Below are 17,530 nucleotides of genomic sequence, written 5' to 3'. Positions count from 1 at the left end.
AGAATAATTTCTAATATTTTAATTACAACAAGAATATGCTAACTTTTGTAAGAGTGGACTGTGACCACACGACAATACATGTTATAGTCATTGAGGTATAGAAATATGGAATAGCAAATGAATCACTGGATCATTCAGATTTTAGTAATATTGATTCCTGCCTCTCCTCTGTATCTTATTGCATTCCCAGTTTCTGCTTTATCATTAACTTTAAATACCCATTATAAAACTGTATTAACATAAAAATGCATACATACACAGACAAAAAGAAATACCTACAAAATAACTATTATAGAGGTAGGAGGCATAAACTACCAAAATATTATAATTATGATTGCTATAGACTGAATATTTGTATTTCCTCAAAATTCATATGTTGAAACCTCTTCCTCAATGAGATGATACTTGGAGGTGAGGCCTTAGAGAGGCAGAGTCCTCATGAATAGGATTAGTGCCCTTATGAAAGAGACACCAGAGAGTTCCCTCACCCCTTCTGCCACATGAGAAGTGAGAAGCCAGTGTGAACCAGGAAGTGGGATCTCATCAGACACCAACTTTGCTAGCTCCTTAATCTTGGACTTCCCAGCCTCCAGAACTGTGAGAAATAAATGTTTGTTTAAGCCACCCAATCTATGGTATTTTTGTTATAGTAGTTGGAACAGACTAAGATGATAATTATTTTTGTAATACCTTAGTAGTAAGTATAATTTAATCTAACTTAAGGTTAACAAATTAAATCATAACATTTCATAAATCATACAGGAATACAGAAGAGATCTTTATGTGATTTTTAAAGGAAAGTTTGTTTTTAGTTCCATTTCCAGTGCTATTCTTTTACTTCTTTAACATTCCTTATAGTGGAGGTATGCTGGCAATGAATTTTCTCAGTATTTGTTTTTCTGAAAAAGTTTTTTATTTTCATTTTTGTAAGATATATTCACTGAACTATAGAATTCTGTGTTGCCAGTTGGTTTTTCCCTTTCAGAACTTTAAAGATGTCACTTTATTGTCTCCTGGCTTACAGGGTTCTTGATGAGAAGTCTACTGTATTCTCATCTTTGTTCCTCTGTATGTAATGTATATTTTTTCTTCCTCTGGCTATGTTCAGACTTTGTTTTTCAGTAGTTTGAATATGATATTCCTGGGTGTATTTTTTATTCTTCTTTATCTGTTTGGTGCTCATTAAGCTTCTTGGAGCTGTAATTTGGTGTGTGCCATTAATTTTAGAAAATCTGTGGCCTTTATTTCTCAAATTTTTCTTTTGTACTGTTCTTTTTCTCACCAAGATTTCAGTTACACATAAGTCAGACCACTTGTTATTGTTCCACAGCTCTTGAATATTCCTTTTTTTTTTTTTTTTGTGCTCCTTGCCATTTCTTTCCTGTTGTGTTTCAGTTTGGGTAGTTTATATTCACCTACTTTCAAGTTCATTGATTGTGTCCTTGGCTATGTTGAATATACATGTAAGACCATCACAGGCATTCTTCATCCGTTATTGAGCTTTTAATATCTAGCATTTCTATTTGATTTATCCTTAGAGTTCTATCTCTCTGCTGAAGTTGTACTCTTGTTCTTGCATGTTATCAAACTTTTCCATTAGAGTGTTAACATATTATTGTTATTTTAATTCCCCTTTCTGATGTTTCCAACATCTGCATAATATCTGAATCTGATTCTGTTGATTCTTTTGTCCCTAGGCAGTGTGTTGTTTTTTCTTGCTTTTCCTTGTGCCGTCAAATTTTTGTGGAAAGCCAGACATATTGTGTAGGACATTAGAGACATTGGTAAATAAATTTTATGTCTGGAAATGGGCATGCCATTCCTTCTGCTAAGGCTTTAGGATGGACATTTGTGTCAACCTAGGCAGAACTGAACTGAGTTTGTCGCTGTTGTTGTGGTTACCCAGAGCCTTCAACTTTCTCTAATGATACCTGGTATTTAGGGTAGGAACTGATTTGTCAGGGATTTTCTTAAATGTATGGTCCACCTTCACCTTTAGTGTCTCCTTTGCATGGTGCTTTACAGCACTCTTGTAACACTCCCAGCCATATTCTCTGATGACTTATAACTCACTGCTTATTGGTTTGTGGTACAAAGAGTGAGGCATTCTCTGCTCCTCTGATTGAGCCTAAATCTTAGGAAGACACTGTGCCCCAGGGCCTCACAGATGTGGCCTTCCGGGTGTCTGTCTTCTCCCCCAGCTGCTCTGGGTCCATCATGTATTCTTGTCCCTGACCCAGGAATAAAGGATGTTTTTCTGTTCCCTTCTCCAAGCCGCAATGGGTTTTCACCTGTGTATTGCTTTCCCCCCTGAATTTTAGGCTTTTGTTCTATATGGACAATAGGGAAGAAGCATCTGGGTGGTTTTGTGCCTTTCCTATAGTAGCTGCAGATCCTGTCTTTTGATCTTTAGCTCAAGAGACACTTTCTCAGGAATCTTGCCAATATTGTAATGTGAGCATCTAGTGAGGCCTGTAGAGAAGATCCTGTAAGTGGTGTAAATTTTCGTTATATTTATATTCTCTTCATAGGCTACATTTCCCCCTTACCAATTAGTTGACCAGAATTTAACATAATTCTTACTGTTATCTGACTGTGTCTGCTACATATGGTCTCTCCTTGCCAAGTACTTGTCTTTACGTCTATCTTAGGTTATCTGACTACCCTGTGACTGTAGCTCTCTGATGGTTCAAGAAACGTGAATTTATATTCTCTCCAGGATTTCTGTTATTATTGTAAGGGTAGGAACAATGCTCTTTTCAGCATTCTACATCTCAAGTTGAAACCAGAGCACCTATGTACAGTTTTAACATATATTCATTATCTAGACAAATTTAATAGCCTAGAATGATAATCACAATTATGTATACATCAAAGGAAATGCCTTTTTCTTTCTTTTTATTGTAACTGAGCATAGCTTTTTACTTTTTAGCAGCTCAAAACTGTAACCTCAATTAAATGTAAAACCATTATTTTGGACTCAAAGGAAAGACAATATTTAACATTTTCCTTGTAAATTATAGGATTACAACGTATACATTTTTCTTTGGCACCTTTCCCACTTTCTAGCAATCTATTGTATTAGCTTGTCTTCTATTAGTGGTATATTCATAATTTCATCATGCCATTTAAAACTTTTCCTTTCTGTTTTCTTTCTGACTGAAACCTCTTTTCCAAAGAAGGGAACTTCCTCAATCCCTGATATATATGTGTGTTTAAATGTGAACTTATAAACACAGTGTATTTGTCTTTGTTCCCTAAGAATGCAGAACCAGATAAGCATTGCTTTACTCATGTAAGGTTTGTAGCAACCCTACTAGACATGTCTTCCAAAGGTGTATTTCAAAGGCAGCTCTATTTACAATAGCTCGGAGATGAAAACAACCTAAGTGTCCATCATCGGATGAGTGGATAAAGAAGATGTGGCACATATACACAATGCAATATTACTCAGCCATAAAAAGAAACGAAATTGAGCTATTTGTAATGAGGTGGATGGACCTAGAGTCTGTCATACAGAGTGAAGTAAGTCAGAAAGAGAAAGACAAATACCGTATGCTAACACATATATATGGAATTTAAGAAAAAAAAATGTCATGAAGAACCTAGGGGTAAGACAGGAATAAAGACACAGACCTACTAGAGAACGGACTTGAGGATATGGGGAGGAGGAAGGGTGAGCTGTGACAAAGCGAGAGAGAGGCATGGACATATATACACTACCAAACGTAAGGTAGATAGCTAGTGAGATGCAGCCGCATAGCACAGGGAGATCAGCTCCGTGCTTTGTGACCGCCTGGAAGGGTGGGATAGGGAGGGTGGGAGGGAGGGAGACGCAAGAGGGAGGGGATATGGGAACATATGTATATGTATAGCTGATTCACTTTGTTATAAAGCAGAAACTAACACACCATTGTAAAGCAATTATACCCCAATAAAGATGTAAAAATAAATAAATAAATAAATTAATTAAAAGAAAAAAAAGACAGTGATAGGAAATTTCTGGTAGTTCTCACAACTATTGAAACCACTTCCTTTATTGCTTCCAAGCACAGCAAAGAAAGAAGAAAACAAGTAAAACGGAAGTTACATCTAAAATAGGATGGAAAGATATAGTGTGGGATGAGAGAGACAAAAGAAAGGGAAATGAAAACAAATAAACTGATAAACCAAGAAGGAAAGGAATAAATCAGAAGGCACAGTGAGAACAATAGTTTGAAAAATCTGTTCTTACACAGCCAGCTCAGCATCTTAAGACCATTCATTCTGACTTTGAGATTTATATTATTGTAAATGAATACTCTGCTCTCCTTTCTTATTGAATTTGTTGTTTTTCATCACTTGCTGATGAAATCAACTTGGGATTTAAAAAATGCTATTTAGCTCTAAAAAGAAGGGACAAGAAACTTGATTGAAAATTAGGGGAGGTAAATTAAAGCAAATGAGAGAAAAACATACTTTGGAAAATTGATAGTATAAATTTTTCTTGATAAATTGAATAAAAAATGGTAACTATTTCATAGAATACTTTTATATTTTCAAGGACTGATTGACGTATAATGTGCAAAAGCCTATGGAAGTATTTAATCTTTTGATCACATGTGGCAAAAATAATTTCCCTTTATTTTTAGGGCAATTCTTCAACTACTTTTCAAACAATAAAAAGCATATGTTTTCATGTTTATGACCTCCCTTGTAAATATATAGTTTCAGTTCTATTTGTGTTATAAAGGAGACTGCTATCTGATTCTGAGTAGGAAGGCAGTATGATTATCACTTGTAGTCATTTCAGTTAGGTTGACATTCAACTATCTGGAGAATGTCAGCTAAATTAGGTAACTACCATTGAATAGACTACTTGTAAATATTTGATGTCCCTTTCTTTCATAAATTGGGAAACAATGAATCCATGTTGCGAAATACAAAAATAAAGCACACGATTATTTTAGACAAGTCATTTTTGAACTGTTGCTTGGATTTTGAAATTTTGTGTTCACGGTTTTTATATTTATGGCTTAGTAAATTTTGGAATCAGTTTATTAAATTTTAGAATATTCTCTTGAAAAAGATAACAAGACACATCTGTTAGAAATACATGGTCCTGTAATTTGGAGCTCTTAAAATGGTTACTACTGTAAAATGGAAAGCAATAACCATTGTAAAATCAGTTCCTGTATTTTGAATTGTTGGGATAGCATTTTATGGATCAAATCTTTGCAAAAATTTATTCAAATATTATACATCTCAATGCATACAAATTTAGAGTTGGTCTTTACCAGCATATGATAGCACTTTACTCACTAAAGTTGATTATAACTTTTAAAATGTAAACCAGTAGGAAATTAAGAAGGCAATATCACTTGAATAGATGATGTATCCTTTTAAGCATTTAATAATAAAAAATGTACTATTAGCATTCAAAAAACTTTTCAAGACTCCCTCTTCCCCAAGTTTGTTAATCATTCTGCAAGCATCTCTCTGAAAATGATAAGTATTAACCAAGACAATAGTTCTCCAATTTAATTCTGATCAACTAAGTAACAAATAAAGACATATTTGAGTGGGCCTGTTAATTAAAAGCCACATAATGTTTCCTGAGATGGAGTTGTGAACCTTCTCATTGTAGAATCACAGCCTTTCCAATTACCTCATCATCTAGGCAATCCCTCTTTGCTGCTAGATTCTGTTTTGGGTTATGACAAAAGAGAACTGTTAAAAATGGATATGTTTTTGAAATAAAGTGACAGCCGTCAAACAAGGAAGCCCTTAATACTGAATAAAAAATGAATAAAACTTTGGTTAATTGTAACTTCAAGAAAGTATTAGTTACCACTTTTGATATAGTCAAAAATATAAAATACTAGAATCAGGAATCAACTGTAAGATATCTATATAGGTATTGATTTTAGGGAATAGGGTAGGAATAAAGACATTTAATATTAGCATTGTGATGTTCATGTGTAGAATAAAACATTCAGGCTCTCGACGTAGTATCTTTAATAATCACCACAATTACAAATACTTAAGGAGTCTCTACTAATAGGTAATTCAGAGATCCGAAGACTTGTACTTGACCAAAAAGAAATGTGATAGGTAGCATTCCAAATTTATGTCTTATAAGTTTACTATTTCCAAGTCCCCATGCTTAGGAGAGTAATACCCATTTTATGGTCTTATCCATTGAGGCACAGGAAACATTTCAATTTTAGATCCTTAGACTTAGAGAACTTAGAGAAACCATCCATCATTTTATTTTTCCCTTTGCTTTTTGTAGGATTCACTCTGATTTAACTAGAACCAATGATCTGAACTCTCAAATATCCAGTATTATTTTCAAATTATACATTTTGATTTTGTAAAAGTGAGAAATATGTTTAGTCCAAATTGAAGACTGTACTTCCATAACCTTTATATTTCCACTCATGATATCATGGCATATATAATGAATTCACATTCCCCGAAGTTTCTAGCAACAATATTTTCTCTATCTCCATAACAATATACATTTCTTTGTCTTTAAGGCAATCTAACTTATATGCACAATAATGATTTTTACTTTAAAAAGAGGCAAATAAAAAAAAAGAATATTTTTTATCTCACTGGTGTTCTGGCTATAGTTTTCAATTTTTATCAGTTAATACTGTAACTGAGCAGGGACCCTATTGGGCCTTCCCAGGGTAGACCCCACCCCCATGTCCTCTGCTTGCCTCTTATGTGTAGAAAAGCTATAGTTTCCCAGTTCTCCTCTGAGTCACATAAGCCTGGCTCAAGAATTAATGAGTGAAAGGATGTAAACATGTAGTGACAAAAATAGCAGTTGGGCCAGGAGAATTGGTAAGAATTTAAACAGTAAATCAGCCATGTGGCAGTCACAGAATCTTTAGTTCCTCCCTGAAGGACACAGATGGCAGTGCCTGGTGCACACTCCTGACTCGTCTTATAGATGCTAAAAACCCCACCAAATGGAAGAAGTTAACTACATGATGACCATGAGCACTTAGCCCCCAGACCTACTGGAGGCTGAGGATTGATAAGGTTTACCCCTGTGACACCACCCTGCTACCTCACCATCAATGAACCAGAGAACTGTACACGAGCTGATCACACACCCTGTAACTACCTCCCCTCACCTTGCCTTTGAAAATGCTTCCCTGAAACCCATCAGGGAGTTTGGGTGTTTTGAGCATTAGCTGCCCTGCACTCCTTGTACAGTGCCTTACAATAAATGTTGTACTTTCCTTCACCACAAGCTGGTGTCAGTAGATTGGTTTTACTGCTCTCGTGGGCAAGAGGCCTCAAGTTTGGTTTGGTAATAATATTGCACCAATACGTACATAAAAGAAACCATACCTTTAGTATATTTTAGAAAGTTAGATGATAGAGAAATAGATAAAATGAAATAACAGCAAGGGATAGTTTGAGACCAGTTGATGATTATTTAACTTTAGAGGAATATTTAATATATCTAAATCCCATCTTCTATTCACATTAGCAATTCTTTTCACTACCACTTTATTCATAAGAATTCAAACGTGCAACACTCTTTCATGAAAAAGAAGGTACTAAAGTGCAAATTTCTGTTTGTTCCTTAAGCATCTTTATAATGGTTTTTTTGTTTATTTGTTTGTCTTTTGTAATTGATTCACAGATCCTTCTCAGTGAACGTCATCGAATCATATATTTCTTTTGCCAATAGTGAAGAAAAGCATTATGCAAACAGGACTGTACCTTTGAATCACCTTTAAAACCATACTAAGATGATTCTACTTGGCATTTATTGCTAGGCACAACAATTAGAATCACGTGGTGTATTGCTGTAGCAGTCTATAATGGAGGTAAACAACCATGATTTTCTGATGGATGCTGGTGTGGGAGAAGAGAAAAGTCATGGATGGAAATGGCGATGAAAATAGCTCTTTTTCAAAGTCTGATGGCACTCTGGAGATTCTACATATTAAATTTACATATACATCTCTCATTGACAAAAGGTTCATGTTAAAGCAGACAAGCTGTCACAGAAATCTCCTGAGCTGAAGAGCAAATATCTGACTCTCTGCGAGGTGCGTATACTTATAATACAGCTAAGCAACGTTGTAAAATCCAGGATTTCTATCTAAAAATTTATAGATTATTTTCAAATTTTCTAAATACGATGACTTAGAAATAAACTGAAGTGGTTGGAAAGTCACGTTTGCTTTAAATTCACTAGAAGTAGGATTCCTTTTAATGGATTTTTCCTTTTCAAGGAAAGAGGTCTCATTAGCTGTGACTAAAACACAGCTGTGTATGATACAAGGGCTCTTTGAACAAGTCTGTAAAAGAAGTTAGGATTTAAGAAAGCGTACTGATTTGGTTAACAAAGAAAGTGCTATTATTGTTGCTAAGTGAAAATAAACTTAAATAAGAGCCACTTCTATCCTTGCCCCAGACTTTGAGCCATTCTTGAAGCCTCAACACACTTGGCCACATCGCAGTGCAGTTTTCTTAAATGGTCTGGATAATGACAAACAGGTAAGGAAGAGGCAAAGGGAACCATTTACTACAAACATTGTAGGTAATATACAACACTGGGGATTGCATTAGGGCATTTGATCTCAATCAGCATGCCATGCTACAGCACAGAAACACATCGTCATGTTTACAACACAGAGCTGAATATAAGAGACTCACATAATTGCCTGCGAGAAGGTACAGGAGCACTTCCATAAGCTGTGCCCTGTAAATAAAACACATTTTTTTTTTTTTTTTCTGGAGGAACTGATCATTAGTAACAGTAGAAAATGTTGTAGAAATGAGTAAAGAAAATGAAAAGAAACACAAAATAAAGATGGTTTAAGAGGCTTTTATTAAATAAGGCTTTTGAGTTATTCCATTTGGCAGACATATATATTAAAATAATATTTGTAGGAAATTAAAAATAATTTGTAATACACTAAAATAAAAAAGTAAAATAAAAATTACCATCAAAGATGGGAACATCTAAATTTGACAGGAAGGGGGTTTTGTGAAAAGTAGAACACACATGATATTTATGAAGTGGCCTCCTTAAAAAGTAGGTTCCCTTGCACCAATTCCTTAGCTGATGCAAACATTTTCTCAAAGTCTTAAACTAAGCAGTGTACTAGTATTTGCTCTGTCCTTTTTCTACCTCAGACACTATATAGAAAAATAATGACCTCAATAAAATGGCCCTAATTTGTGCATCAATAAAAGTTAATCACTGAAAAACAGCATAATCAAATGGAAAGAAAAAGTTATTAAATAAAAATATTAATTCTGCTTGATATACAGCAAAGTCAGAACAACTTTGCTATATCCTTCCAGTTGATAAAATTCTGTACAAAGACATATTGTAATTCAAGTTGCATATTTTTATTCCTGGCACTGATCTCCGTCACAAAATTAAATTATAATATACTCAAAGAGAAGTTTTAGAATGTTAGGTAAATATAGATCTCTGTGAAAATCAAGAGTTCATTATAGGGCTTCCCTGGTGGCGCAGTGGTTGACAGTCCGCCTGCCAATGCAGGGGACACGGGTTTGTGCCCCGGTCCGGGAAGATCCCACATGCTGCGGAGCGGCTGGGCCCGTGAGCCATGCCCGCTGAGCCTGCACGTCCGGAGACTGTGCTCCGCAACGGGAAAGGCCACAACAGTGAGAGGGAGAGGCTCGCGTACCGCAAAAAAAAAAAAAAAAAGAGTTTATTATAAATATAAAAAATGACAAGAATATTTGAAAAAGATTAACTAATATTTATTGAACATTTATTCTGAAGCTCCTATATTTAGTATATGAAAAGCATTATCTCAGTTCCATAACAGACCCTGAGGTAGTTAAAATTTTTTACCTTTATTATTATTTCCATTTTTTCTGATGAGAAAACTCTTTGTAGAATTAACTTTAGATTTAGTTTAGAAGCAGTTAAGGAGCTATATAAGTTTTTAAAGCTCACACTGCTATATTTAAAATGGATAACCAACTAGGAGCTACTGTATAGCACAAGGAACTCTGCTCAATATTCTGTAATAACCTAAATGGAAAAAGAATTTGAAAAAGAATAGATACATGTATATGTGTAATGGAATCACTTTGCTGTACACCTGAAACTAACACAACATTGTAAATCAACTATGCTCCAATATAAAATAAAAATTAAAAAAATAAAGCTGGTTGAGTAATTAAAATGGAGGATTCACAAAATAATCCCTGTTGCTAACATTTAATGAATTTTTCTTTTAAAGAAAATAGCAAATGCTAGTATTACAGACTTGGTTCCTATGAAGGTATACCAAAGAGGGAACCATCTTGTAAAGTGTCTGTATGCTTGCATTGTGGGATTATAAATAAGACAGGCAAATCCCCTGCTTAAATTTTCTGTCTAAGAATATGTTTGTATCTCTGGATCTACCTAGGAAGAAGCATGATCTTTTCGTACGGTCTACTGGGATTGGCCTGGGGTAGGTTTAAATAAATTTTGGCCTGGATGGAGATTTGTGAGTTAATTTGATCAAAGGATTACAACCTCCACTTAGGAGAAAGCACAGTACTCCAGAAACTTGCTATAGAGGCTCAAGTGTAAACTGTCAGCACCAATCCCAACAGTCATTTGCTCCCAAGTATTGAACAATGCAAGTCAGAATCTCCTAACTACTGTTCCAGTTTTGCGTTTTGAGATGAAATAATGTTATTTCTGTGTTATTCAAAAGGAAAGGAATCCAAGAAAGATCTGGATATGTGTATATATCCTAGTTAAGATCTGCCTAAATCTCACAGATCCTAAACTAGGATATATACACATAGGTTTGACTCGAGAGCACAAGATCATTATTCACTATGAAAGGTTGATTTAAAAAACCATCATTGCTTGTAGCAAAAATTCATCACATGTGAGAAATGTTTTGTGTTTTTGTTCTATACCTTTTAGAATTTTTAATGAGCTGCCTCAAGTCCAAGTGACAAAAAAACCCTCATTTTTTTCCCTATAAAGCTGGATTATTGAATCTCAGATTAGAAACTAAAAATCACATTAATTTTCCTGTATACTAGAAAAATATGTCCAGGGCTTATAGTATGTTAGGACACATCTTTATTAGCTGTATAATTAGAGAAAATGGATACTCAAATTTACTCCTTATAATAACTCAAGAACAGACCATGCAAACAAAATGTAGAATATGGGAAGGTACTATATTAATAATACTCTGAGTAGAGAAGCTAGTCTCTTAATTTCTGAAACTTCTAGTTGTGATAATTGATGGGGAGGGTCACGATTAGGTTAAAGGCAGAGTAACTCAATAGAATTCTGAGGGAGAAGAAGTCTGTGGCTTTAAGTTTTTATCTGACTGGCTCCAAGCAACTTATTGTATGATTCTCCTTTAATTCCAATGAAAAACTTGATATTAGGTGTTATACATACATTCTCTGGTTGTCTCCCCAGATCACAATTCACCCCTCAATTTGCCTATCTCTACATCAAGTTTCTTTTCATTGCACTTTGTACAGGTGACTTGTATATTTGTATTTTTCATTACACTTCTTGGAGTCATTTAATTTAGTTATATGTTTATGCTCAATGGAATCATTTTAAAAAATAGACTTTATTTTTTAGAGCAGTTTCAGGTTCACAGCAAAACGGAATAGAAGTTACAGAGTTCCCCTATAACCCCCGCCCCAAGACACGCATACCCTCTTCCATCATCCACATCCGTCACCACAATGGTACATTTGCTATAACTGATGAACCTGCACTGACAGATCACAGTCACCCGGAGTCCACAGTGTACCTTAGGGTCCACTCTTGGTGTTGTGCATTCAACGGATTTTGACAAATTTATAATGATGTGCATCTACCATTATAGTATCATACAGAGTAGTTTAATTTTCCTAAAAATCTTCTATGCTCTGCTTACTCATCCTTCCCTCCCTGCTAACCCTTGGCAACCACTGATATTTTTACTGTCTCATAGTTTTGCTTTTTCCAGAATGTCATATAGTTGGAATCATACAGTGTGTAGCCTTTTCAAATTGGTTTCTTTTACTTTGTAACGTGCATTGAAGTTTCCCCCATGTCTTTTCATGGCTTGATAGCTCATTTCTTTTTAGCACTGAATAATACTCCATTGTCTGGATGTACCACAATTCACCTACTGAAGAGCATCTTGGTTGCTTCTAAATTTTGGAAATTATAAATAAAAGTGCTATAAACATCTGTGTGCAGGTTTTTATGTGACATAAGTTTTCCCCTCATTTGGGTAAATACCAAGGAGGCTGGATTGTATAGTAAAAGTATGTTTCACTTTGTAAGAAACTGCTACACTGCCTTCCAAAGTGGCTGTACCTCAATAGAATCCTTTCCAATTAAAAATGCTATCATATGTCATCATAAAGACCAAATATGGATACATTTATTATCTTTAATGAAATGCCAAATCCAATGTAGTACATTTCCAAAGTCTTTATTTATTGGACCCAGGCTTTGGAAACGAATATATGTGTATCTGTTAAAAGCAAAGGAGAGAAAATGTCACAGATTTTAATTTTTTTTTGTGGTACGCGGGCCTCTCACTGTTGTGGCCTCTCCCATTGCAGAGCACAGGCTCCGGACGCACAGGCCCAGCGGCCATGGCTCACGGGCCCAGCCGCTCCGCGGCATGTGGGATCCTCCCGGATCCGGGCACAAACCCGTGTCCCCTGCATCGGCAGGCGGACTCTCAACCACTGCGCCACCAGGGAAGCCCCAGATTTTATTTTTTTATTTTTCAAGTAACGCTTGAGTTGGGGTAACAAATGATCAGATATTACCAGAGGAAAGCTAAGCACTGTCAAAAAGTTACTGTGCTTAGGAAAACTGCTTTAGAGTAAACAATTCAGGACCAGTTAAAAACAAATATTTAGGGAGACACAATGACTAAGCCTACATTATCTAGTTTACCCAACATCATTTTCATTCTAACTCCTTTTATTTCTAAAAAATTGATTAAAAATTCCATCTATAATTTGAAACTATGAATTGAAGCAATACTTAAAAATAATTAAATGTAATAATACATCCAAATCAAAATATTGAGTTTATTCATCTAAGGCCAGTGTTAAAGAGCAAGCCAGTGTTAAATTTAATTTCAGGAGCTTAGAAAATCCAGCAGAGAACTACTTCACCCCTGGACTTTTTTTTCACACAGACAGTATAGTTCATGGATACCATTATTTTTTACAGTGCTTTATAGCACTCCCTATGCTTATTTCATATGTACCATTATATCATAAATGACAAAATTATCTGAACCACATGACATTATACCTATATGATAATAATATCTTTCCCATTCCCACAAACAAGAGAGAGGGAGAAGTAATGAATTTCAATCATTACAAAACCAGGATGTGACAGGGACGGGCCCAGAACTGAGCCCTTTGGCTCTCACAAACCAGGAGCTTACTGAGCCCTTGCTAAGCCTCTGTGATCAAGTGGGTATGAGGACAGAGCCACACACTTAGAGGCTGTTCTGTGAATTATGTGGATATGGTGATTTTCATTATAAACCACCTCAGTTATAATAAGACTTGAAATAAGCACAAGATTTGGAACAGGGAAAAAATTAAAAACCAGAAATCCATAAAGGCAAGACTATACGCACACAAAATGTCATGAACTTCCTTAAAACCTTCTTATTCCTCTGGAAGTATTTAGTAAATACAGATTTTAGGCGTAGTCTAGAGCACAGATATCAAAAAGAGGAACATACAATCTGATTGGGGTGAGAGTCAACACCATTTTTACCTGAGAAAAATGTTAAAATGATATCTCAACTATAATTCAATAAAAATTCAGAATTTACTCACTAGCCACAGGTAGTCACACCAAAGAGCAAAACAGTGCTAGACATGGAATGGAAATTTGAATGTAAGAAAATTCTTAAATAACCCTTTAACCAAAAGCCTTGGGCCCAGTGTTTTTCAGAATTCAGAATTATACAGAATATGCAAAATAATACCCCTAGCTAAGTCAAAGGCTGGAGTAATCAAAGACATTAATATTTCTACAGCAAAAATATAACCCCACTATGAGTTAGAAAATTATAAACAGCCTCTTGTCAATTTAGATCAGGCCAGATTTGATTACCAAATAAGTCATAGAAAGACTTTAGGTTTTCAGGGGATTTTGTTTGCTTGTTTGTTTTTTGGGATCTCAAAATTGCAGATAAAAGATTAAAGAGCTATAAAATTATTTAAAATTACATAATTAGAATCCAAGGGGGCATGACAGTTTTAGAAAATTAGAATTTTAGTTGCTTTATCTTAGGTCTTCATAAAGTTAAAGTTATCTTGATAATGAAATAGTTTAAGAAACAATTAGTTGTTCAAGAAAATAGATTTGTTTAAGACTTGCATATACAGAAGAATACTCAACTTCTAGAATGATTACGAACAAAAGGAAAATTTGACCTTGGTCCCATCACAGTACATACATGTGGAAACAGTAGGATTTAGTAAATATAACCATTTAAATGTTGTGGAATAATGTGATTTTCAATGAAAACAAATATTTCTGATAAACACAGAAATATTTTTATATTCCTTCATGCTTTTTGGTGGAATTTCTATTTTAACTTATAAGAGTAATGTTTCAAGTTTATAAACACTCAGAACTATCTTTAATGACTAATTAACAGAGATGGGTTAATAGTTCAGGAAATATGTAGATTGTAAAGTGCTTGGCAATTCCTTAAAATCGAAAACTATTCAGGTGTGTGTATTTTAGGTACCTAACTTACGCAAAAAATGACTTTACTAGTTTTGTTCTTATTTAGGTTTTTATTTTAACCCTTCATTAAAACACCCAAGTTGAACATATTAAAATATTATCTCTTTTAAAATCCTTCTTGGGGCTTCCCTGGTGGCGCAGTGGTTGAGAGTCCGCCTGCCGATGCAGGGGACACGGGTTCGTGCCCCGGATCCGGGAGGATCTCACATGCCGCGGAGCTGCTGGGCCCATGAGCCATGGCCGCTGGGCCTGCGCGTCCGGAGCCTGTGCTCCGCAACGGGAGAGGCCACAACAGTGAGAGGCCCGTGTACCGCAAAAAAAAAAAAATCCTTCTTGTATCATAGAGCAACCCAAGGCATGCCCTTGATCTCCCACCTTGGATGACATACAGTGATAAAGTTACTTGTTCACTGATGAAACAAGGCAGTATACAGAACTTACAAGGCAACAGTGCCTTTAAAAAGACTGCACTTTTTGTACCCAGTTTTTCTTTACATGACCCAAAATAGTGATCATCAGATTGAATATCCACTGTTAGCATTTTAGAACTATTTCAAGAATAATTCTTTTGCCATGTTTTAAATTTGAAGATAGTGCAATAAAGCTGAGACAATGCAGTAAGTAGGATTTGGTGTTAGACCCCTTAACTACCATAAACGGGAAAAGGAATCAGTTTTAAATAAATAAAAGAAAAAGAAATAACAGGGATTTGTGAGATACTTTCCTGTATGTTCTCAACAGCTTGGTAGAAACTCAGAAATGAAAATCTATAACATGATGATGAACAATTCTTATGGCCTCCAAATAATGCTAGTAGATCTAAACATTTCTATTTTTATTAAGGAAGTAACCACAGTGAAAATGCACAGAGAAAATTAAATTTACGCCTTTCTTTTTTACCTACCTCTAACACTATTTATCATAGTTATACACATTATAATAAATTTAACATACATACTTTAACAAATATTGGCAGTACAAATTTTGATATCATTAATTTAAAATACTACTAGTTTTATGAGAGACACTTAATTGAGGTATGTGATAATATATGCTTTCTTACATGAGCTTAGCTTTAAATTCTCTTTTCTTAAACTGATTCTCTAGAAAGTTACTCTTCTGCAATTTTCAATAATACATCTCCTGCTAGTACTACAGTAAGAAACACAGGGGTGGGTATGAACTCTAATGGCACACTGAGAATGTGAAATGCAGTCACCCATAAGGAAAACACAAATTCCTCTCTATGCTTTGTGTCATTTTAACTTATAATAGTAATCACAACTTACTGTATTTCCTGGGGATTTCCCAAGGCACAGGCAAAGGCAATCAGTTCCTCCCAGCTAGTCATAAATGTCCTGTGTTTCTTTCATTGCTTAAATATTGCCCTAAGCCCTTTTCTTTCATTATACACCTTTGAAACAGAGTGAACCATTTCCCAAAAGATACATTAAAATGGTTGACATTTGCAAAAATGAGAAGCAGCATGCACTGTGTGTTAATATGAGGGCCTGAAAGACTTGACACGCATTCCTCTAATTATTTTAGATCCTCTTTCTGGCAGTGTGTTCATTTATTATCAATAGAAATTAAAGTCTTTTCAATGTCAGTACTCTTCACACTACAGAAGTAGGGAAAATAAGTTAATACTAAGGGCAGCCTATTAGAAATTTGTTTGTATAGAGGTAGAGATAAACATGCTCTTTAAACTTATTTTCTCGCTTGACACATAGGTACCAATTATGATACACCCTATGCTTTTTACAGAAAAAAGACAGAGAAAAGAGGATCCAGAAAAGTAATGAAAAACAGATTCATTTAAGAGATTAATCATCTAAGAGAATAATTTAATCATTCTAAAGCATGTATCTGACATATACAAGTACTCATCAAAAACTTCTAGTGCTTCTCCAATGATGGCAGAATTTTAAAAAAAACAAACAAAAAACCCCCAAACAACAAGAACAAGAACAACAATGACAAAACCTTTGCTTAACTCTCAGGTTTGCTACAAGCTTACATTCACCTACTCCTTTATATCTGCTTTTCATTTTCCTGACTAACATTCAGACTGGTTGTTAAATAAAACATAAAGTTGAAATATACGTAGACTGTGGGATGCAGGGAGGAAGGAGATAATTCTGTAAAGCTTATGTCTTGACTGGGTAAATGTGAACTATACCTGAGTAGGTTTGTATACTGAAGGTACAGTAACACTCCAACTACCTGTAATCAAGTGTGCAAAATATTCAGAAGCATGAGAGAAATGTGAACCTGAAAGTAAAATTGTCCATAAATAGTAAGGAAGATATTGTATCATAGCACTATTTCATAGCCAAAGAATATAACATTTCTTATGCTACAACATATAATAAAATACATTAAATCAATGCCCTCTGATTTGCAAAATCAGGACTAGTTGATCAGCTACTGGAGAAAAGTCTATAAACCAAGAATCACAAAAAATGTATTTCCATATGTTAAACATTTTAACTTAAAACACATGGAAATACATTCATTCACCCATGCTCTAATACAGGACTGAGGCCTTCGAGTGAGGGCATTCTTCAAGCCACTCTCCTTCCTCTTTCGTGCACAGTCACACAGGAATGCATCTTCCTCAAATTCCAGTTGAAGTTAATTTAAAGTGGCCTTAGAGCTTAAAGTTTCTTGCAAAGCAATCTGAATATTGATTTTTTTCTAAGAATTTACTCATTTCTCCTAAATTTTTTGTATTTTCAAGACTTTCTAAAACACTCAACTTGGTTT

General features: G+C 34.9%; 1 protein-coding gene across 5 annotated transcripts in view; it reads right to left on the bottom strand.

Moving 5' to 3' along the window:
* CCSER1 (coiled-coil serine rich protein 1) overlaps positions 1 to 17,530 on the bottom strand; it is a 1,246,259-nt gene that overhangs the window by 255,026 nt on the left and 973,703 nt on the right. Inside the window, exon 11 of one of the 5 annotated variants that reach the window (XM_029234581.1) lies at positions 7,906 to 8,716. The exons of the other annotated variants lie outside the window; for them this stretch is intronic. Within the exon in view, the coding sequence (XP_029090414.1) occupies positions 8,639 to 8,716 (78 nt within the window). The 3' untranslated portion in view covers positions 7,906 to 8,638. Of the gene's footprint in view, positions 1 to 7,905; positions 8,717 to 17,530 lie in introns of those variants that run through there. 5 annotated transcript variants of the gene reach the window in all.

The sequence above is a fragment of the Monodon monoceros genome, unplaced genomic scaffold (genome assembly GCF_005190385.1).
Source record: "Monodon monoceros isolate NGI ecotype Baffin Bay Population unplaced genomic scaffold, NGI_Narwhal_1 Super_Scaffold_20, whole genome shotgun sequence".
Taxonomy (NCBI): domain Eukaryota; kingdom Metazoa; phylum Chordata; class Mammalia; order Artiodactyla; family Monodontidae; genus Monodon; species Monodon monoceros.
This window is presented reverse-complemented; position numbering and strand designations above follow the sequence as displayed.